The sequence below is a fragment of the Hyla sarda genome, chromosome 11 (genome assembly GCF_029499605.1).
Source record: "Hyla sarda isolate aHylSar1 chromosome 11, aHylSar1.hap1, whole genome shotgun sequence".
Classification (NCBI taxonomy): Eukaryota; Metazoa; Chordata; class Amphibia; order Anura; family Hylidae; genus Hyla; species Hyla sarda.
Window position 1 is genome coordinate 28818091 of NC_079199.1, and position 24079 is coordinate 28842169.

General features: G+C 44.3%; 1 protein-coding gene across 11 annotated transcripts in view; it reads right to left on the reverse strand.

The window, feature by feature from the left end:
- MIDEAS (mitotic deacetylase associated SANT domain protein) overlaps positions 1-24079 on the reverse strand; it is a 143167-nt gene that overhangs the window by 27404 nt on the left and 91684 nt on the right. For all 11 annotated transcript variants that reach the window (XM_056547117.1, XM_056547118.1, XM_056547120.1 and 8 more), the window contains one exon: positions 17-1519. In XM_056547117.1, the coding sequence (XP_056403092.1) occupies positions 17-1366 (1350 nt within the window). In that variant the 5' untranslated portion in view covers positions 1367-1519. The remainder of the gene's footprint in view (positions 1-16; positions 1520-24079) is intronic.

Genomic DNA, 24079 nt, shown 5'->3' on the forward strand with positions numbered 1-24079 from the left:
TCTAAAGTCTCCTTACCTTAGTGTTTTCAAGATTTGGCATTTCTGCAGCTTTTTGGGCTAAGGTAAATAAATTGGCTTCCTGCGATATCCGGCGCCTTCGCCGGGTTGACTGGATCACCGTCACACCTCCTGCTCCAGTTGGCTGTATTGGCCCCATTGAGTTTTGTTCTGCTGCCTGGACCTCTCTTGTTCTACCATTGTGAGGTAGCGGTGCACTGTCTGTTTCATGGCGGACGCCATGCTGGGTTTCTTGTACATCCCTTGATACAAGCTGCTTGTACCTCTCCTGAGCCGCTAACTGATGTTGCAGATCCTGCTCATATTGATGCTGTGTGTAAGGGTTATTTGATTGTCCAACCTCCGTGGGAGGTAAAGGTTCAGGTCCTTCTTTGGAAAGTCTTCGGGACCTGCGTGGCAAAGGTATTTGAGCTTTGGGCAGGACAGCTTGCTGACCGTGCTCTGCAAGAGCTTTCATATATTCCTCAGATGTGACACGTTGTGGTTGGTTCATCGCTGACCCTTTCTGTTGGGGAGCTGCGTGCTGGTTTAGTGGAATACCCTGCTGCATGGCATAGGCTGCCTGTTGCTGCTGCTGTGATGGGTAAAAATTCTCAAAAAGTTGCATCTTAGGAAGAGCAGTCTGTTGTTTCTGCTGAGCAGCGTAAGCAGCATTTGACTGAGCATCTGGAAAAACGTGGAACAGGTTTTGCAGAGAGGGTTTCTGACCCTGATGTCCAAAGGCCATTTGGAAAGACTGCAAAGCCAGATGCTGATTTTGCTGATGCTGTTGCTGTTGTTGCTGCTGTTGTTGTTGTTGTTGAGCTTGCAATATGGAGTTTAGGCGCGCCTGCTGCTGAGCGAGCTGATGTTGGCCCAACTGTGTCTTTTGAGTCATCATCTGTTGTAGAGCATCTCCATACATCTCTATCTGGGACACTCCTACTCCCTTGTCTTGGCTTCGCTTGACATTTTCATGATGGTTATAATATGTGGGCATCATTTGCATAGGATAACCCGAGGCATTTCTCTGCCACATATTGGCTTGTTGAGCAGCCCATGCCGCCTCATTCCGATCTCCGACATTCCAGTTTCCGGGAGCTGGCTGCTGGTTAATCCTCATGCCATCAGGTCTCTCTTGAGTGTATATGACTGCGTTCAGCATATTGTTAGAGGCAGCAGAATACGTATTCGATTTGGTCAATTCAGAAGCCTGGGAGATTGGCAACCGTGACACAGTCCCGTATAACTGTTGCTCTTTCAATTGCTGCTCTTTACTAGTGACAGGGTGGCCTTGCGGTTCACTAAAGAACGTTATCCTTTTTCCGGTCCTTTTATTCGAAGCCTTCTGCTGAGGCTGCTGACTCATGGTAGTAAAAACGCATGTAAATCAGGAGATTTCTCCAAAGTCATCAAAAATATAAAAAAATCAAAAAAGGTGATGTTTCTGGCAGGTTGCGATTGTATCGATTTTCTATCCCGTGATCTACTCCGCTTCATTACCCATCCCAACAAGATATATCTGTAAAACAGAAAAGAAAAAAGGTCAATAACAAAAAGGATAAACTTAATAGAATCAGTGCATATTAGCATATGGGCGATTACATTTTACATACTTATTAAAGGAGTACTCCACTGGCCAGCATTCGGAACTAAATGTTCCGAACGCTGTTTTCCCGTTGCGGGGGTCGGCCACGCCCCTCATGGCATCACGGTCCCACCCCCTCAATGCAAGTCTATGGGAGGGGGCGCTGCAGAGGAAAAGTTGCCCAGTTGCCCATAGCAACCAATCGGCTTTCTTCTTTCATTTTTAACAAGGCCTCGGCAAAATGAAAGAAGTGATCTGATTGGTTGCTATGGGCAACTGGGCAACTTTTCCTTGGCACAGGTTTTGATAAATCTCCCCCTAAAGAGTCTACTACAAGACTTAAAGGGGTACTACACTGGAAAAAATATACTTTTTTTTTTTTTAATCAACTGTTATCAGAAAGTTAAATCAGATTTGTAAATGACTTCTATTTAAAAATCTTAATCCTTCCAGTATTTATCAGCTGCTGTTATGCTCCACAGGAAGTTCTTTTCTTTTTGAATTTCCTTTCTGTCTGACCACAGTGCTCTCTGCTGACACCTCTGTCCGTTTTAGGAACTGTCCAGAGTAGGAGAAAATCCCCATAGCAAACCTCTGCTGCTCTGGACAGTTCCTGACATGGACAGAGGTGTCAGCAGAGAGCACTGTGGTCAGACAGAAAGGAAATTCAAAAAGAAAAGAACTTCCTGTGGAGCATACAGCAGCTGGTAAGTACTGGAAGGATTAAGGTTTTTAAATAGAAGTAATTTACAAATCTGTTTAATTTTCTGGCACCAGTTGATTTAAACAAAATGTTTTCCAGCTGAGTACCCCTTAGCAGGGAGAGCCACACAAAGGATCATTGGATAGTCTGTATACAAGTATGCTTCCATCATTTATAGGCTGCACATGACCTAGTACACAAGGAGACGTGTAACCGCCAAGTATTTCCAAGCGGAATCCGCAGTAACAGTGAACGGTTCAATGTTTCTGCAGACACTGGAATCGGGATTCCCGCCGTGTGCACAGTGCAGTAGAATCCCACTGAAATCATTTGGACTCTGCTGCAGCGGAATTTCCGAGCGGAATTCCGCAAGCGGAAATTCAGAAGTGTGAATGGGAGTGCGGAATCCCATAAGAGTGTATGGGCTTTAATTTCAGGCGGAATTTCACAAGCGGAAAATCTGACGTGTAAATAGACCCTAAGGCCAGTTTCACACTGCAGAATCTCTGGCTGGAGATTACATGTGCGATCAGCGCTGACTGATTTTTGCATTTTACTCAAAATGTGCAGCATTAAAAATTCACAGGAGCCCAAAAAGCTCTGCAATATCCATCTCCTCCGTACAGAAGCGTTGTATTGCTGGCTGTATTGCTTTGCTTTCAGCACTGCTTGCATCAGCTGTAATGTGATTCCTTCTCCTGTCTCGGCCTATTGTGGGGTCTTCAGTTTCAATCATGGTCTTGAATAATATATCACCAGATCTGCTTTCCCGAATCGAAAATTTGCTAAAATCTCTCTCGAGATATTACACAAGACCAAGTTATATGGCAGCATCTGTCTCCTTAAGACTGCCAGGCAGCCATGTATTAAGTTACATGTTACAGGAAATCTCTGATGCCCCCTAGAAAGAATAAACTAATATCAAAATGTAGCCCATTCACGTACCAGTCCATAGAGCCCCCTATCGTGTAGAATGGTCCAGCCATTCCTGCGCTATGCCCGTCCAAATTTTCCGTTACTTCCATGTTCTGTGCATGGCCAGCGCAGTGTAAACAACTACATTTCCCAGGATGCCCTCATCACATCCGATTGGCCAGCTGCGCAAGATAGGCATTTACTGAGCTGAGCCCATGCCAGATCAGCAAACATATGAATAAGTAAATGAGGGGGGAGGAGCAGACTCCGGGCTGGGAGGCAGGCAGAGCCCGCAATGACTCATGGGAAGTGCGAGTCATTAGGCTAACATGGCAGCGGAGCGCTGAGAATACGGGGTCGAGCTTCATCAAGCAAAGGAGAACTACAGAGCTTCAGGTTGGCAGCAGAAAGCTGAATAAGCATTCAATAAGCAAAGCGCAAGTACGGTATATTACTTATATAACTTTTTTTATATATATCAACTGGCTCCAGAAAGTAAAACAGATTTGTAAATTACTTCTATTAAAAAATCTTAATCCTTTCAGTACTTATGAGCTGCTGAAGTTGAGCTGTTCTTTTCTGTCTAAGTGCTCTCCGATGACACCTGTCTCGGGAACTGTCCAGAGTAGAAGCAAATCCCCATAGCAAACCTCTTCTACTCTGTGCAGTTCCCGAGACAAGCAGAGATGTCAGCAGAGAGCACTGTTGCCAGACAGAAAAAAAACAACTCAACTTCAGCAGCTGATAATTATTGGAAGGATTAAGATTTTTTAATAGAAACAATTTACAAATCTGTTTAACTTTCTGGAGCCAGTTGATGCAAAAAAAAAAAAAAAAAATTCCCTGGAATACCCCTTTAATGCTTGCTTTGCCCATGAAATGATTTGCATCGGAGTACTCCTTTAATCGTCTTTCATAAGTGTAACCCAGATTCATGCAACTCAGCTGATGATTTGTTACTGGATACTAAAACATAATAAAAGCCATTATATCTTACATATTAACAGTATATAAAACATCTGCTTGATAAATCTGTACATGTCTGGATGAAAGATTTTGATGTACAGTATATTATATTATACATACTATATATATTTAAATACATACACACACACACACACATATATACATATATATATATATATATATATATATATATATACATACATACACATACCTACATACATACATACATACATACACACACCTCTATATATTTATGATACGAGGCGGAATTTCCGAGTTAAATTTGACAAAAATTCTGATCAAAAATTCTGTTGCAGCAAAGTTCCATTCTTTTCAATGGGATTCTGCTGCCCTGTGCACACTGTGGAATTTTTGCAGCAGAAACATCTGCTCCGGAAAGTAAGATTCCATCCTCCACAGAAAGAATGGACATGTCAATTCTTTCTGCGGAATCCACTTGGAAATCCATTGACGGATAGCATTGCAAACGCAGTCCGGGCAAGCTGGGAGTTGTAGTTTTGCAACATCTGGAGGCACCCTGGTTGAGAAATACTGCAGTGGAGCATGACATGACAAAAACCACCTTCATTTGAATTCAGAAACATACAAAAGTTTTAAAAAAAACAACAAAAAAACGCCATAGAAGTCTAGTAGAGGGAATATTAGGACTGTGACCAACATACTTGTAATGGACCAATTTGGTTTATTGGACCAAATGTAGTCTAGTAATGACTGCGTCCGGTTTGCTTCCGACCATTTGCTTTTATTCTGCTGAAGGCAAAAAAAGCGGCCTCCAGCGCTTTGGGGTCCCACAAACAATTCGGAGTGGGCATGCTGTGGTATATAGGGACATACCTTTTTGTCTGTATGTGGATATAAACTACAGGAAGAGACTTTTAGGAATGTGAACCCAGTCTAAGGGTCAGTTCCTTCAGTCAGATTTTGTGCAGATTTTTCGCTGTGGATTTTGCTACCGTAGACTTCAATGGGTCTGCAGAAAAACTGCAAACCTGCCACGATTGCAGATTTTCTGCTGACCTACTGAAGTCAACAGCAGAAAAATCCGCTGTGGATTTTCCAAAGCAAATACGCTGCCGGGAATCCACACACAATTCCGCATGTGTGAACGAATCCTTAGGCTATGTTCACATGTGCACATTTTGCTGCAGATTTTCTGCTGTCGACTTTCCTACCCATTGAAATCAATGGGTAGGAAAATCTTCCACAAAATACGCACGTACCTTAGGCTTTTTTTTTCGTCATAATCTATTTCACCTCTGACCCCAAATATTTACATTTCCTCCTTTTCACCGTTCAGCCGATTTTCAGGTTCAATAATATTATAATAATATGCTGCAAGAACATTTTGTACAAATTAGAGCTACCAAGTTTCTATGGATATCACCCAAAATGCATAAAAAAAAAAAAAGTTTGTCTCACAAGAGCGCGCGCAGACAGCGATTTAAGGATAAAGGGGGAGCACAAAAAGGTGCATCAATTATTCACAATGTTAGTGGCAGAAATTGTTCCAGCAGCGCAGGAGCATAGTACGAGCAGATCGCCCGGCACGTGGTGACACATCCTCCACAATTATACAGAAATAATATCCAGACTGAGCAGGAATCCTGGCACTTGTCTTTGCAGAAGGCTTTTTTTTGCTACCAACGCCCTCACTAAACAACAAGGTAAGCCGGTTTTAGAAGCAAGAGGTGCAATTCCCTGCTCTGGGCGAGGTGCACATCACTGTAAAATGGGTCACCGTGCTTAGTCACATCCTTCTCCCGCTGCTTTGCAAGAGCTGACTCTCCAGACAGCTCCCGAATGGCGGCATTCATTAGCAATTATTAATGAAGGGAGATTGTGTGTGTCAGTCATCGACATGGGCAAAGCACGAACACAAGAGCACCGAAAGAAGCAGTAAGCATAGCTGTGCAGAACAAATACAAAGTCTCCAGCACTCACCATAGATATTGGTGTATCAATGATCACTCATTGAAGGACCGGAGGATGGGGAGTAACAGGTGTATAGTGTTGGGCGCTCACCGGCGTCTGCCGGCGGTTTCGCACAGTGGTGTGCGCTTCATCCGGCCTCCTTTGGAGGCCGGATGAAGCGCACACCACTGCGCGAAGCCGCCAGAGGCCAGATGAAGCGCACACCACTACCCCAAATGGCCGAAGGACAGATGAAGCGCACACCAATGCCCAAAACCGCCGAAGGCCAGATGAAGTGTACACCAATGCCCCAAAACCACTGAAGGCCAGATGAAGTATACACCAATGCCCAAAACCGCTGAAGGCCAGATGAAGTGTACACCAATGCCCAAAACCGCTGAAGGCCAGATGAAACGCACACCAATGCCCAAAACTGCTGAAGGCCAGATGAAGCGCACACCACTGCCCAAAACCGCCGAAGGCCAGATGAAGCGCACACCAATGCCCAAAACTGCCGAAGGCCAGATGAAGCGCACACCAATGCCCAAAACCGCTGAAGGCCAGATGAAACGCACACCAATGCCCAAAACTGCTGAAGGCCAGATGAAACGCACACCAATGCCCAAAACTGCTGAAGGCCAGATGAAGCGCACACCAATGCCCAAAACCGCTGAAGGCCAGATGAAGCGCACACCAATGCCCAAAACTGCTGAAGGCCAGATGAAGCGCACACCAATGCCCAAAACCGCTGAAGGCCAGATGAAGTGTACACCACTGCCCAAAACCCCCGAAGGCCAGATGAAGCTCATACCACTGCCCAAAACCGCCGAAGGCCAGATGAAGCGCACACCACTGCCAAAACCACCGAAGGCCAGATGAAGCGCACACCACTGCCCAAAACCGCCGAAGGCCAGATGAAGCTCACACCACTGCCCAAAACCGCCGAAGGCCAGATGAAGCTCACACCACTGCCCAAAACCGCTGAAGGCCGGATGAAGCTCACACCACTGCCCAAAACCGCCGAAGGCCGGATGAAGCTCACACCACTGCCCAAAACCGCCGAAGACAAGATGAAGCGCACACCACTGCCCAAAACCGTCGAAGGCCAGATGAAGTGTACACCATAGCACAAAACCTCCAGAGGCCGGATGAAGCTCACACCACTTCGTGAAACCGCACCACTGTGCGAAACCGCTGACAGACGCCTCTGAGCGCGCCACACTATATACCTGTTACTCCTGGTCCTTCCATGAGTGAAGATTAATACGTCAATATCCATGGTGAGTGCTGGAGACTTTCTATTGTATGGTAAATGCATCATTCTATTTCATTATCTTTATGCACCTACGTTATAGTTGGCTACTAAGTTTAACTGCTAAGGCTAGGTTCACATTGCTGCATCCGACCGGTTCAGGGTTCGATAGGCACTTTTTTTTTTTTCGAGCCGAACGGACCCTTAAACATGTTGGGTGTGAACGGCTACTGCAGGGGCCCGACGGACCTCATTCACTTGCATGGAGTCCGTCAGTGATCCAGTAATTTTACAGGAATGTAGCAGAGAAAAAAAATTGAGCTTGAACAATTTTTTCCCCCGCTAAACTCCTATTCTGACCAGATTGCCGGCAGAACTCCGAATAGCAGAGTCCGATGGCAATGTGAATGAGCCCTTCCTACCTGATCCACCATTACCCAGCAGTTGCTTTACTGCTCGAATCAGATACCTAGTGCCGCTTTACACCACTTCTACTCCAATCTTTATTGTAGATAGTTGTGCAGAAGGTTACTGCTCACTTGGGGCTCATTCACATTGCCCTCGGAGGCTATCTGGAGTTCCGTCGGCAATCCGCTCAGAACAGGATTTTAGCAGAGAAATAAATCCTGTAAAATTACCGGATTACCGACGGACCCCATGCAAGTAAATGGGGTCAGTCGGGACCAGACAGTAGCCGCTTGCATCCGACCTTTTTCAAGGTCTGTTTGGCTAAAAAAAAAAAAAAACTTGCCTATCGGACCCTGAACCGGTCGGATGCAAACGGCAATGTAAACCATGCCTTACCCCCCCAGTTCTACTTTACTTCATTTTTATTATTTCCTATTGCAATCCAAAAAAAAAATATGCAAATGATAAAAAGAGGAATTCAAACAGAAGCAGCCTCACTAACCACTGTCCTATAGGCTCGCCACTATAGTGCAAGGGGTTACACGCCATAGCTAAGTGTATAGAAAGTGATCAGTAAGCTGAGCAACAAAATGCTTCCTGCTCAGTGCAACTCACTGTCTTGTCTTCAGTACAAAGGGGTTGGGTAACGAATCAAAGCGATGGGGGCCAGATTCTAGATCTATCCACAGTGGTGACAACATACAGAATATTGCTGCATCCTGTCATTTCCGATCAGTCCCTTTTACTTGCTGCGCTAAAGATAGTTCTGCAGGGTAATGCACAATATTTAAGGCTTCTCATTGTGTCGCAATAAAAAATAATGAGGCGCTCATATTGTGATTATAGCATTACATTAACCCGTAGGTGTGTAACCCTTTCAGTAGAGTATAAAAGGTTTGTTTGATTTGTTTTGTAACGATTTGCATATAAAGTGAAAGAGGAAGTAGATAAGACGTAGCAAGAACAATTCAGATTAACCACTTGTGAATGTTCAGACTGGTGCACGTAGCAGTTATGATACAGCACAAGTATCTGAGAAGGCCTGTTCTATAACTATTGGGCCATTGATGGCACTGGTCCTGATTAGAGATGAGCGAACTTACAGTAAATTCGATTCGTCACAAACTTCTCGGCTCGGCAGTTGATGACTTTTCCTGCGTAAATTAGTTCAGCCTTCAGGTGCTCCGGTGGGCTGGAAAAGGTGGATACATTGCTAGGAAAGAGTCTCCTAGGACTGTATTCACCTTTTCCAGCCCACCAGAGCACCTGAAAGCTGAACTAATTTATGCAGGAAAAGTCATCAACTGCCGAGCCGAGAAGTTCGTGACAAATCGAATTTACTGTAAGTTCGCTCATCTCTAGTCCTGATGGAAAGAAAGTTCTATAGACCCTTCTCAGTGTCTAAAACGTGGTTTATTAGCACAGAAAGCGTTTCTGGTCCGAACTGGACCCTTCGTCTGGCAAGGCTGCATGTTGCCAGACGAAGGGTCCAGTTCGGACCAGAAACGCGTTGCTTTCTGTGCTAATAAACCAGGTTTTAGACACTGAGAAGGGTCTATAGAACTTTCTTTCCATCAGGACCAGCGCCATCAATGGCCCAATTTTGCCTTTTCATGTTACTTTATACTGCTGGGACATCGCTGTTGCTCCAGAGGACCGTGGCTGCAGACCCGAGATCTCATCTAAGGCTATCATAGGTGTTGTGCTCTCAGCACAACGCAAATCGGTGAGTGCAACTATTTAACCTGTCTCCATCTCACCTTAAAAACATCCTCCACTAGGGGCGCATATCCCTGTTTTTTTCTTTTACCTTTTCTATACTGTTCTATAACTATGGTCAATGTGGAGCAGAAGTTGTCCCAATAGAAATACAAACATAAAGCACTGGGCCAAATGACTGAATGATAAACTTTTATGGCGCCCGGCACCCCAGATTTTAATAACCGCATGTGAGAGTCCGAACCGCCAAGTAATAGTCAACCCTTATTAATGCTATAACATCAAACAATAGATCAGTGGTCTCCAACCTGCGGATCTCCAGATGTTGCAAAACTACACCTCCCAGCATGCCCGGACAGCCGTTGGCTGTCCGGGCATGCTGGGAGTTGTAGTTTTGCAACATCTGGAGGACCGCAGGTTGAAGACCACTGCAATAGATTGTTGGTAGAATGTGGAATCACAAAAATCTCCTTTTTATAGACAGCATTAGACCTCTGGCACAAACACAAAGGGGGGAGATTTATCAAAACTTGTCGAGAGGAAATGTTGCTGAGTTGCCCATATCAACCAATCAGATCGCTTCTTTCATTTGTGGTGTCCCGGTACCGTATTGCATACCGTACCTAGTGTAGAGGTCCCCAAAGTCAGAGTAACTACGTTCAGGTAGGGTTCCTCAGGTGGGACAGCCCCTAGTCGCCTCTCCTCAAGTCTATCTCTAATGTTAATATATATGTATATATTTAATAATTATATATATTCTATAGTAATGTATAGTACTTACCTTGTTCAGCGTCGCAGGACCTTCGGTCATGTGACCATGCTAGTACCCTCTGTATGTTGGAGGACCTTAGGAGGTCCTTGGGTCACGTGTTACCCACAAATCTTTGTAATGGTGATTGACATCAGTATGGACCAATTAGCGTTAGTCCAGCCCCTGCCCATATAAGGGAGCTGCGTCCAATTATCGCTCTCTTGGGTTGCTGCTCTCGTGGATGCTGGACTAACAGGACGCAATTTCCGCAACTTTCAAAGACACGCTAGGCCTCAAAACCTCCGGCCTCAGCGGAACCAAAACTGTGAGTTCAAATCTAAATCCCCGCTAATGCTAGCCTGACTACTGGACCGCAACTAACCCCTAAATCCAGTGGAACAATGCATAGTACTAAAAAAAAGACTCTTAATGCTTAAGTCCCAACCTTTGTCAATCTCCAAGGAAAAGCTGTTATGCTCAGAGACTGTTGTATTATTGAAGCTTGCAGAAAACCTTCAGTAAAAGTTAATTGCTGTTTCAGAAACTCTCCGGTTGTGGACAATCTATTCTTCTTATCTACCTCCCTATCGCTCTTGGGAAGGGTGGATGTAGGAAAAGCGTTATTGAGGAACTCACACCCTGGCGTCACGAATAGCAAGGGTTAACCAGCACCCTTTAATTACTGCACAGCTACACTCCCCATACCCTACACCCCCCCCCCCAGGCCATCACACATTTTTGAAAAGGCCTCTGCAAAATGAAAGAAGTGATCTGATTGGTTCTTATGGGCAACTCAGCAACTTTTCCTCTGGTCAGGTTTTGATAAATCTTCCCCATTCACCATCATACAGCTTCATACTATCCTATGGACCCATAATGCACCTCTGTGCAACTTTGATTTTATACAGTTTCAATGAGAAAAGAAATTGCATTTAGTGCACAATATGGGGCCTCACATTGGCCTACGAAAGGTCATTGGTCCATAACACACACCTACTGGAACTCCATGCAATGCTGTGAGAGTCCATGCGGTAGGGGTTTCAGCTGTCTTGCATACTTACTGCATCTGTACAATAATCCTGCATGAAATAGACAATGTAAACAGGGGTTCCTGTCATACTGGAATGAATACAATGAACAATGCTCATCTGACATGACTGTAAGGGATGATGTATGACATCTGTGAGATCCACGTTTTTTATTTGTTTATCGGTAGTTTACTATCAGTAAACTTTTTTTTTCCTTTTCTTTTTAATTATGAACAAACATAGTCTGCAAAAACCCTTAAAAGGTTAGTGAAGGCCCCTAAGAAACAAGAAAAAAATTGTACATATCAAAAAGCTTGGACGTGCAAAAGCTATTGTTACCCTCATCATCTCTTAGATGGCGAGCACTTCTCCCTGCTCTGTCCTCGTGACAGGAGACTGATATCTATAGAAATGCAGGAATACGGTGTCCATTTTAGGACATCGTCAGTCATCAGACGTAACTCCGCCCTCAGTCAGGTGAAAGGGCGTCCCGCCTCCTCCCTCGGGTCAATCTCCATCAGGCGTCAGCCGCAACTTCCTCCTCCCTCCTTTGTCATCCTTAAGTCTCTCACCCGAATCTCCGTCATCCCTCAGACGAAAAACTTTCCTGCCGTGTAGCAGAGCCAAGTCAGTGTCGGCTCTGCTCTACGGGTTCTGCTGTACACGCTATTCAGTGTCGGCTCTCTGCTCTACGGGTTCTGCTGTACATGCTATTCAGTGTCGGCTCTCTGCTCTACGGGTTCTGCTGTACACGCTATTCAGTGTTGGCTCTGCTATACGGGTTCTGCTGTACACGCTATTCAGTGTCGGCTCTCTGCTATACGGTTTCTGCTGTACATGCTATTCAGTGTCGGCTCTGCTATACGGTTTCTGCTGTACATGCTATTCAGTGTCGGCTCTGCTATACAGACTCTGTAGCATATGTAGTGTCTGTAGTACACGTGCAAGTTTCACAGTTTCGACTCTGCTATACATGCTGTGCAGCCTCGGCTCTACTATGCGGCAGGAAGTTGCGTCTGGGGAGAATCGCCTGAGGCATGACGGCGTTTTGGACGAGAGTTTCGGATGAGGGAGGATAGAGTTGTGGCTGAAGGAGGACAGCGATTGGTGTGAGGGAGGAGGCGGGACGCTGTTTCACTGACGGAGGACGGAGTTGCGGCTAACGACTGACGGCGATTGGTGTAAGGGACGAGACGCGACGCCGTTTCACCTGAGGGAGGATGGAGTTGCGGCTGACGACTGATGGCAATTGGTCTGAGGGAAGAGGCGGGACGCCGTTTCACCTGACTGAGGACGGAGTTGCGGCTGACGACTGACGGCGATTGGTGTGAGGGACGAGGCGGGACGCCGTTTAACATGACGGAGGATGGAGTTACATCTGATGACTGACAATGTCCTAAAATGGTGCTCAGCCACATGGCTCTACCTGCTGGTTCTAAACACACAGATCCCCAACAATCAAAACTTTTGACATCTCTGTCAAAAGTTTCTTAAAGTGACAGGTACATTTCATCATATACAATTTGCTAAATATATATATATATATATATATATGTGCCCCAAGTTTCCTTCTGATAATGTGACCCTGGGGATGCTTTACTAGAAGAAGTCAGGGTTCCAGAGTCCACGATAGAATGTGCATTATGAAGAAAGCGGAGGAAGCCATGAATGGTTTGTGGTTTGTGTCAGGGACCCAGCATTTCTAATGTCATCAGAATCAATCGCCTGCCTCGCCACTGACTCAAACAGTAAGATGCTGCAAGACAGAGGCAGTGCAGTGCTGACCCCAATGTGCAAGCAGTGGGCCGAGGAAAGCTTACCCACACCTACACATCCCGTTGGTAACAAGAGCTTCTGTAAGTGCATGCAAGCCGTCTCAGCTAATTTCACTTCAACAAACAATGCAATCTGGCATGGTCCTTCCCCTCTAATGTCAGCCTGACCTTGTACACAAGAAGTGTGGGGGCCAGGATTGTACAATGCACAGAAGCAGAGTTCATTTTTACTTGTCTATTACACTACAGAAAAGCTGCAGCTAATGTCTATAATAAAACCCTATTACATATTTTTATTTAAATTACAATACAGTAGCTGCTTGATACCTGGACTCTGGGTTCACATTCAGAGCCAATAATTTCTCTTCTGCTGGCTTGTAAAGAGGCGAAACCTGAGGAATCTGTGCCCCAGCACCCCTGAGGAAGTCATCTGAAGGCGAGGAAATGCGTGGGGGTTTCTCAAAGGGGCGCTCACCCACATGTTTATCCCCTATACCCCTCCGTCTGGCCTGATGTCCACATTCCATGATTCCCAGAGCCTATACCCTTGTATGTTTTGTACTTTGTATTGTTGAGACCATGCTTTGATATACTGCAACTGATCAGGGGGATTATTATATGTATTGATGTTTGCTCTTCCCCCAATAAGGTAACCACCAATTATCATTATTATAGTTATTGGGGGGTAAGTGCCTCTTGGGTGGGGTTCATGGCCCTCACCCTTTGGGTTGTGGAGTTTGCTCTTTTTTTTTTTTTTTTAGCAATTTTAAATGGTTTTAGAGAGCCTCTTACCTGTATATTGTGTATTATGTATTACAATAGCAATTTTGTACAATATTGATATGTTTGCACCATTCTAGAGTGTTTTTCTTTTTTCTTCTTTTTTACATATCATGTGACGAATCTGGGTACGGATGCATAATATGTAACAGGGACCCCAACTATGATGGTTCATTTATAGTACTGCTCTCCTCATATAGAGAAGAGAGACCTTATGGGGCCTCCTCAGGCTCCTGGGCATGAAAATTCATATCTGGTGCTTCCTACTTATGACGCATATACTTAGATTTTTATAAAAATGTCATCAGCATTTTAGAATATGATGTCTAAGAATAAGGAAATGCTTGGTTTGTTTACCAAAAACAATACCCTGGGATTACAACACTTCCCCAACACATTCCTCTGCAGCAATACAGGCAAGAAGGACACGCTTTCCAGGAAAGTGCAAGCTTACAGCCAATGGGAACTCGGCAAGCGTGCCGCAGAAAGAAATGGAACTGGTGAAACATGGGCATGTCCAGCTTTGGTAAGATGCATATTGATCCTATTGATATTGAAACCTTTATTACTTAAAAGAGAGGCTTCTAGTTTATAAAGCTGATAACTAGCTTTCATCTGATTAACCACTTAGGGACCAAGCCCGGGTACTCTGGTGAAAACCTTTTTTCTTTTAAATCAACTAGTGGCAGAAAGTTAAACATATTTGTAAATTACTTCTATTAAAAAATCTTAATCCTTCCAGTACTTATTAGCTGTTGAATGCTACAGAGGAAATTCCTTTCTTTTTGGAACACTGATGACATCACGAGCACAGTGCAGTCGGCTTTTGAAGAATTAAGAGGCCTTGAGCATTTACAGATCTACAATGGAGCGAGAACAGCGGAAACCCCCCCCCCCCCCCAAGTGCCATCATTTTGGAAACTACACCCCTCAAGGAAAGTAACCAGGTGTACAGTGAGTATTTACACCTCACAGGTGTTTGGAACATTGGGCCATAAAATGACAAAATAGGGTTTTGTTCACAAAAATGCCGGTGTTACCCCAAATTTTTCATTTGCACAAGGGGTAATAGGAGAAAATGCCCCCACATTTTGTAACCCCATTGCTTCTGAGTATGGAAATACCCCATATGTAGACATAACATGCTGTGCGGGTGCTGAAAAGTGTGTTGTCTACCTGGCGCTCGAGTTCGGCACATCGCGGATCGGGTTGACTCGTTGCTGGGTGGAGCTATAGAAGACCCAGCGGTCATGGTACATATCGGCACCAATGACAAAGAGGTAGGTGGAGTGTCCTTAAAAATGATTTCAGGGACTTAGGCAGCAAGCTTAAGGCAAGGACCTCCAAGGTTATATTTTCTGAAATTTTACCTGTACCATGAGCCACACCGGAGAGGAAGCGGGAGATCAGGGAGGTAAACAAGTGGCTCAGAAGCCGATGTAGGAAGGAGGGGTTTGGGTTCATGGAGAACTGGGCCGACTTCTCTGTCGGATACCGGCTCTACCGTAGGGACGGGCTGCACCTCAATGGGGAGGGTGCAGCTGTGCTTGGGCAGAAGATGACTAGAAGGGTGGAGGAGTGTTTAAACTAGGGGCTGGGGGGAAGGGAACCTACAACATAGAGTGGGAAGATAGTGTAGATAGAGAGGGGGGGACTTATTAATGTACCTGGGGGTGGAGCGGAGGGAGGGGTTAGAATAATCAATAGGGATAGGCTTCATAGAAAAAACAAACCTACACCATTGAATTGCATGTTGACTAATGCCAGAAGTCTGACCAATAAAACTGACGAAGGGAGGGAAAAGATAATGTGGAGTCATTATGGGTAGAGTTATATGGAGATCATAAAAAAATTGCTATAAGCCACCAAACATAATGGAAGAGCCAGAAGATCAATTACTGAGGCAAATAAACAAGGCAGCAAATCACAATGAGGTGATAATAATGGGGACTTTTAACTATCCTGATATAAAACTAGGAGACTGAGACCTGTGAAAATAGAGACAGAAAGACGAATTGCCAAAGAGAGTAAAACTAACCCAAAAATTTTCTTTAACTATATAAATAGCAAAAAGGTCAAAAATGAAAGTGTAGGCCCTTTAAAAAATGATGAGGAAAGAATTATAGACGGGGATCAGGAAAAAGCAAATATATTAAACAAATTCTTCTCCATTGTATTCACCGAGGAAAAATGAAATGCCAGGTGAAATACAGCGAGATAAGGTAAACTCCCCAGTACAGGTCAACTGTCTAACCCAGGAAGAAGTACAGTGCCGCCTACAAAAAAAATAATCAAAATAGACAAATCACCAGGTCCAGATGGCATTCACCTACGGTCGACCGCAGGGTCGGCGGCGTGTGACGTCACGCTCCGCCCCTCAATGCAAGCCGACGGGAGGGGGCGTGATAGTTATCACGCCCCCTCCCATAGGCTTGCATTGAGGGGCGGAGCGTGACGTCACACAGGGGCGGAGGCGTGACATCACACGCCGCCGGCCCTGCGGTCGACCGTAATCAGACACGGAGCGAACACGCTTCGGGGACTGATTACAAACGGGGTGCCGCGTGCATGATCCCGGGCGTCCCCAGCTGCGGGACTCCCGCGATCAGGCATCTTATCCCGTATCCTTTGGATAGGGGATAAGATGTGTAAGCACTGGAGTACCCCTTTAAGTAATAGACAGACCCCTATTTTTAATATTCAAGGACTCTATAGTGACAGGGAAGGTTCCCCAGGACTGGCGAATAGAAACTGTGGTGCCAAGATTTAAAAAGGGGTCAAAAGGTGACCCCAGGAATTATAGGCCTGTTAGTTTTATACGTTGTATGTAAATTGTTTGAGGGTTTTCTAAGAGGTGCTATTTTGATACAAATAAATGTATGACCCCCATATCAACATGGTTTATGAGGGATCGGTCCTGGAGGTGAGCTCCAGACTGGACCAGGGGGAAATCGCTGGATGTCGTATATCTGGATTTTTTCCAAAGCATTTGATACGGTGCGACATAAAAAGAGAAGGTTTGGGCTGGGGGGAGAATGTGTGTAAGTGGGAACGTAACTGGCTCAGTGATAGGAAACAGAGGGTGGTTATTAATGGTACTTATTCTGATTGGGTGACTGTTACTAGTGGGGTATCACAGGGGTCAGTCTTGGGTCCTATTCTATTTAATATATTAATTAATGACCTTGTAGAGGGGTTGAAGAGTAAAGTAGAAATCTTTGTAGATGATACTAAACTCTGTAAAGTGGTCAACACAATAGAGGACAGTGCACTGTTACAAATGGATCTGGATAGGTTGGAGGTTTGGGCTGGGAAGTGGCAGATGAGGTTCAACACGGATAAATGTAAGGTAATGCACATGGGGAAGAAAAATCCTGGCTGGGATTATGTATTAAATGGGAGAACACTTGGGACGACTGAAGTGGAAAAGGACTTAGGAGTCTTAGTTAACAGTAAATTTAGCTGTAGTGACCAGTGTCGGGCAGCTGCTGCCAAGGCAAATAAAATCATGGGTTGCACCAATAGGGGCATAGATGCCCACGACAAGGAAATAATTCTACCACTGTACAAATCACTAGTCAGACCACACATTGACTACTGTGTACAGTACTGGGCACCGGTGTACAAGGAAAAGATATAGTGGAGATGAGTCCCCCTTAAAACTGATAAGAAACTCATCTACAGAGAGCTCCCTGAGGGGTAACGTAAAATTTGGCCCTTCTAAAAATGTAAAGAAAAAGCAGAGACAGCGCTCTATGGGATGGAGTTTCCAATGGGACAAGGTAAACTGCTTAGTGTAGCTATGTGCTTAGCAGATATTGTTGATCTAGTGTTTTCATACAAATGGAGTCCAACTGCAGCCGCTCCTGCCCAAGATAGACGCAAATAGGCAAATTCCTCCAGAGAATGGTAGGTTAGAGTGCGGCGCTGTAAAGAACCTTCACAACGTGGATAATCAAGCAAGCTTCAGTTTATTTTCTATCATGCAACGCGTTTCGCAGCATTAAATTACTGCTTCATCAGGTATCTGACAGATGAAGTGGTTTAAAAGGGGTGTTCCAGGATTTTTACATTTCACTATGCTACACGGGCTGTAAAGTTAGTGTAGTTCATAATATAGTGTCTGTACCTGTGTGTGACGGTTTTCTCACAATTCTTATGTGATTTTCACCCCAATATTTATTTTTAACAGCTTACAAAATGACTGCTTGTTACCACTTGAGCTTCGGCCACGCATGGCGGCCGCGGTCTCTGCTCCCGGCGGGGCCGGGATTCGCATCGCGGGATGTGCCCGCATGTGAGTCCCGGCCCGTCGCTTACCTCGCTCCCCTGCTGCCTCCTGTTCTGTGTCACAGCACCAGCGCGCGTGTCCCCCGTCTCCTAGGGCTCGCACGCGCTGGTACTCTGAGATTTAAAGGGCCAGTACGCCCATAATTGTATGCACCTGTACAGCACATTATAAAGCTGTTGCACCTCCCACACACCTCTGCTGGATCTTCAGTGCCATTTGCCTGAGAGAAAGCGCACCCTATTGCCAGTTTGGTACCCGTGTACCCAGACCTTTCTGCTACGTTTACGGACTACGAACCTTTGCCGCCTGCCTTGACCTTCTGCTACGTTGACTACGTCTCCGTCTCATCCTCCTGTACCTCGTCTTGCCCGGTTACCTGTGTGGTCGAGCCGTATTGAGGGTAGCGACCTGGGTGTCGCCTGCCGCAGCAAATCCATCCCGCTTTGCGGCGGGCTCGGCTGAAGACCAGCAGCACCTTAGACTCCGCTCCCCAATATGGTCTGAATCATCCGCCAAACAGGTAGAGGATCCAGATCTTGTTCCAGACCGCCCGCATCCATGTGCGTGACACTGCTGTCTCAAACTTTTCCCAATGTGGCCGAGACCTGACATCACTAGTCAGCTGATGACAGGGAGCCTGTCTGCTTCAATGGGTGGAGCGATCGCTTGGTGGGAGAGATATCAATCTACAACTAATTGTATTTTTGCAACAGCTGTAGGCACCGATTGAAAAACAGGTCTTTTGAATGGATGCAGCTCATTTATGTTTCAATGGGTGGGGTGACTGATATGTGGAAGGGAGGAAAAAAATGGAATTATGGGTTTTGTAGGCAAAGAAGGAAACTCAAACAGGAAATACCAGTTCATAAAAAGCTAGCCACAGTATTATGATAATCTCACAACACAGCCATTTAGCCTCAAGACAAGCGCGGATCCTTCCTAAGCATGTCCATTACTGTCTGCTAGGTACGTACTAAAATCACCTTACGGTGGAGAACCCCTTTAATTATGAGAAACCCGTTGAATGATGGGAACCGCTTCAATTGAAGTTTGCTTGATTATACACGTTGTGATGGTAAACCTTGGTAATCTAAGAATCTTTTTCACACTGTGTCTCCAGGTATATCGGAGATATGCATCAGGGGGGTTCCTTACACAATTTATTTAGACATTAGCCAGATACCTACCAGTATATGTTTTTACTGGATGCCTTTTATGAAATAATTTAGACTGCTGTGCTATTCCATATAGTATTAAAAAAAAAATACTAAACTGTAACCCTAATGTAAACCACCAAATGGAGGCCAAAAGAAGGACGCTTTTGGCCTCCGTCTGGGGAATTGAAGTCTTCCTGGTACATATGGATATGAGGTGACCTTTTGGGCCTAAAAAGCATTTTTATTTTTTTTAGCTGAGCTAGGGCTTCACTTAATGCCTGTGCTTAGTTCAGACAGTGATTATTGATGGTGAACAAAGCCAATAAAAGACAAAACAGCCTGCATTATTATACGAATACACACGGAGAGAGGAGGCCACAGGTCAGGTCACCAGGAAGTCAACCAAATACAATGTAAGGTTTGTCTGCAAGCCGTTTTTTCATCGCAATTTCTTTATGAACAATCCCTGCAAGCAAAGTGCTCGCTAAAACAGTTCCTGAATATTTTTTGGGATGCCCAATATCGGATAAAATAAGTTGCTCAAAGTGAATAGAGATGAGCGAACTTACAGTAAATTCGATTCGTCACGAACTTCTCAGCACGGCGGTTGATGACTTTTCCTGCGTAAATTAGTTCAGCTTTCCGGTGCTCCGGTGGGCTGGAAAAGGTGGATACAGTCCTAGGAAAGAGTCTCCTAGGACTGTATCCACCTTTTCCAGCCCACGGGAGCACCTGAAAGCTGAACTCATTTATGCAGGAAAAGTCATCAACCGCCGAGCCGAGAAGTTCGTGACGAATCGAATTTACTGTAAGTTCGCTCATCTCTAAAAGTGAATAATCAGACCTTTGGATGCCCTGTTCCTTTTCAGCCTTTGGCCGTCTGGGCATGCTGGGAGGCATCCTAATTGGGAAACATTTTGCAACAGGGCACAATTGCTGCCCCTATTTTATTTTCAGTTTTTATGGTGTTTTTCAAGGAGAAAAAAAATTGTAGGGTTACAAAAATGTAAAGTATTTCAGTTATCACTGTAGCCGCAGATAAAAAAAACAAAAAAAATAAAAAAATAAAATAAAAAAATACAAGTGTGTGGTCTTAGTAACAGCTGACATTGGGCGCACGCACATAATCACAAATATGTAGACAATTCTTTATCAAGTCTACATTACCACAGAATACTTAGAGCATTCTTTCTCCTCTGTAAACAACATGTTAGTTTTGCTCTAGTCCAGTGGTCTTCAAACTGTGGCCCTCCAGCTGTTTCAAAACTACAATTCCCAGCATGCCTGGACAGCCGTTGGCTGTCCGGGCATGCTGGGAGTTGTAGTTTTGAAACAGCTGGAGGGCCACAGTTTGAAGACCGCTGCTCTAGTCCTACCATTATCTAAACAAGGCACTTGCCAAGAAGTAATGTAGTCTGGAATCTATAAACAAGAACATTGTTAAGTTTGGTGCATGTAAAAAAAAATACATGCACAGACTATAAAAGGAAGCGGCAGTATCTCACTTTATGACCGTATACTCCCGGAGCTGGATTAAAAGGGGTATTTACAGAACAACTTTGTTTTATTTTGTTTTTATTGTGGACTCTGGGTGCTTCAAACATAAAAAGCAAGCATACTCACCTCTCCTGATCCCCTGCAGCTGCAGTTCTGATGACTCCCAGTCCCCACGGTGTGTGTGTGTCGACACTGCAGGAAATGCCTGCTGGATGAGGTAGGTTACCATTGTGCCCTGTGAGTAGACATTTCCTGCAGGGACAACACAGCTGGCCATTGTAACGGTGGCTGCACTGGATCAGGGCAGATAAGTATGCTTGATTTTTTTCATATTGAAAGAGGTACTCCGAAAGTAAAAACATTTTTCAAATCAACTGGTGGCAGAAAGTTATAAAGATTTATAAATGGAGATTTGCTCCTGCTCTGGGCAGTTTCCGACATGGACAGAGGTGGCAGCAGAGAGCACTGTGGTCAGACTGGAAAGAGCTACACAACTTCCTCTGTAGCCTACAGCGGCTGATAAGTTCTGGAAGGATTAAGATTTTGAAATAGGAGTCATTTTAAAATCTATACAAAACTTTCTGGCACCTATTGATTTGAAATTTTATTTTCTCCGGAATACCCCTTTAAAAGGTACCCCAATGTCCCTATAAATTTTTAATATCCCGGTAATATTTCTTGACAGTACGTAGAGGTCTTAGGGCAAAATACATGGTATGGGCACAATCTATTGAAGTCTATGGTTTACGGAGTTACGGAGACAGCTACTACCTTTGGGGTCATAAAATTAGAGATGAGCGAACTTACAGTAAATTCGATTCGTCACGAACTTCTCGGCTCGGCAGTTGATGATTTATCCTGCATAAATTAGTTCAGCTTTCCGGTGGTCCGGTGGGCTGGAAAAGGTGGATACAGTCCTAAGAAAGAGTCTCCTAGGACTGTATCCACCTTTTCCAGCCCACCGGAGCACCTGAAAGCTGAACTAATTTATGCAGGAAAAGACAGCAACTGCCGAGCTGAGAAGTTCGTGACGAATCAAATTTACTGCAAGTTCGCTCATCTCTACATAAAATATTCACAAACATGCATGGTTTTCTTCAGGTTGGTTGAGAGGCCCCCATAGGTCCTCAAGATGGCTAGAGGTCCATGGACCTATCCTTTCACACGGATATAAATCATAAGTGTACAAAACTATATAGGACATCTTGAATTCCTAGATGCCATGGATGAGAGGTTCCTGTCCATTCTCAAAACTCAAACAGGTCATAAGAAAATAATTACTTTTTAATTAAATATATTTTATGTTGTATATTCAGTTGCTGCAGCCATTTTTTTTAAGTGACAACCAATATGGCTGCAATTTCTAGAGCCATCCATGGCCGTCTAACCTGAAAAACACATTAAAATAAAAATTTTGGATTTACTAATCCAAAACCATTTAGGATTACTATCCTGTTTACAAGATCTCTGATCAAAGCCAAAAAAAAATACTTTTTGATGTTCTGTGGCAATTTCAGTCACCGTTATAGTTATATTGGCCCCAGGGCCCGTACAGCATTATCCTTATACAGTGTTTTCCTAACAGTGTGTCTCCAGCTGTTGCAAAACTACAAATCCCAGCTGTCCGGGCATACTGGAAGTTGTAGTTTTGCAACAGCTGGAGGCACCCTGATTTGGAAACACTGTGTTAGGATTACGCTATAAAGGCACCTGAGGCCAATTTAACTACAGGTTAACATTGCATCCCACCTAAGGGTACGTTCACACGGGCAGATTTTTTTGCGGGTTTTCCGCTGCGTATTTGAAAGGGGGCGGGCTCTTCTTGGCTGTCCACAGCAGATTTTCCGCGGCGGAATTTACGCTGTGGAAAAATTCTGCAGCGTAAATTCTGCTGAGGAAAGAATCTCCTAGGAATGTATCCACCTTTTCCAGCCCACGGGAGCACCGGAAAGCTGAACTAATTTATGCAGGATAAGTCATCAACTGCCGAGCCGAGAAGTTTGTGACGAATCGAATTTCCTGTAAGTTCGCTCATCTCTAATTATTATTGTCACAAGGTTTCAGAAATAATACCACGACATATTAATATTTATTATTTATATTTTTATTTTTTTTATTATTATTGTTAAAAGGTTTCAGAACTACTACATAATAATAATAAGATTTATATTTTTATTAGTATTTTTATTTTATTTTTAATGATTTTTATTATTATGATTTTTTTATTATTGTTGTTGTTGTTAAAAGGTTTCAGATTTAAATTCTACTTAATTTTAAAAAACATAGAACACAGAACCCTCAGCCTACATGTTTTGGATAAATTCCTTAATTATGGAGCAATCACTATAAAAAAAAAAAAAAAAAAAAAAAAACAAACTTAAAATTTGGAACACCTTTTCTATGTCTTTTGAACAAAGTGAACCAAGAATTGCTAACATTATATAAGCCCTGGATACATTATGTAACACTGGAGATGGTATCCAGTCTCAAGGCTGGGTCACTTTTCATGAACTGAGAAGTTGTTTGATGTAAACAGATTTCGGCTTTAATCACGGCGCGCTTACGGTTAACACCGAATCTGGTTAAACGAGAGCGATGACTAAATACCAAGTCATTTTGCTGCATGTGACATGTGATGGGGATTGATGCTACAGAAAAACCTCTTTGTTGTGCTCTCAAACAGCCGTGCGCAGAGCATCACACACGTGGCATGGAGCGAGCCTGGATTATCCTCCTGCAGATTCTCACATTCTCCTCAGACAATGGAGAATCGCTCATTTCCCTACTCCATCCAGATTGTCAGTCAGTGAATATCTCCTATTATCTAGCGGTTGTTTTTTTTATATATGCAGCAGCATTGCATGAAGAAACAATTGTAGAAAACAAAAACAACAATTGTTAGAATGTTTTTTTTTTTTTGTTTGTTTGTTTAGTTTGTTATTACAATAAGGCCTCAAACACACAGCAAAGAGGTGTACACATATGGGGGGAGATTTATCAAAACCTGTCCAGAGGAAAAGTTGTCCAGTTGCCCATAGCAACCAATCAGATCGCTTCTTTCACTTTGCAGGGGCCTTGTTAAAAATGAAAGAAGCAAGCTGATTGGTTGCTATGGGCAACTTTTCCTCTGGACTCTCCCCCATTATATCTTAAAGGAGTAGTCCAGTGGTGATTCAGTGGTGAGCAACTTATCCCCTATCCTAAGGATAGGGGATAAGTTGCAGATCGCGGGGGGTCCGACCGCTGGGCCCCCTGCGATCTCCTGTACGGAGCCCCGACAGCCCGCGGGAAGGGGGCGTGTCGACCTCCGCACGAGGCGG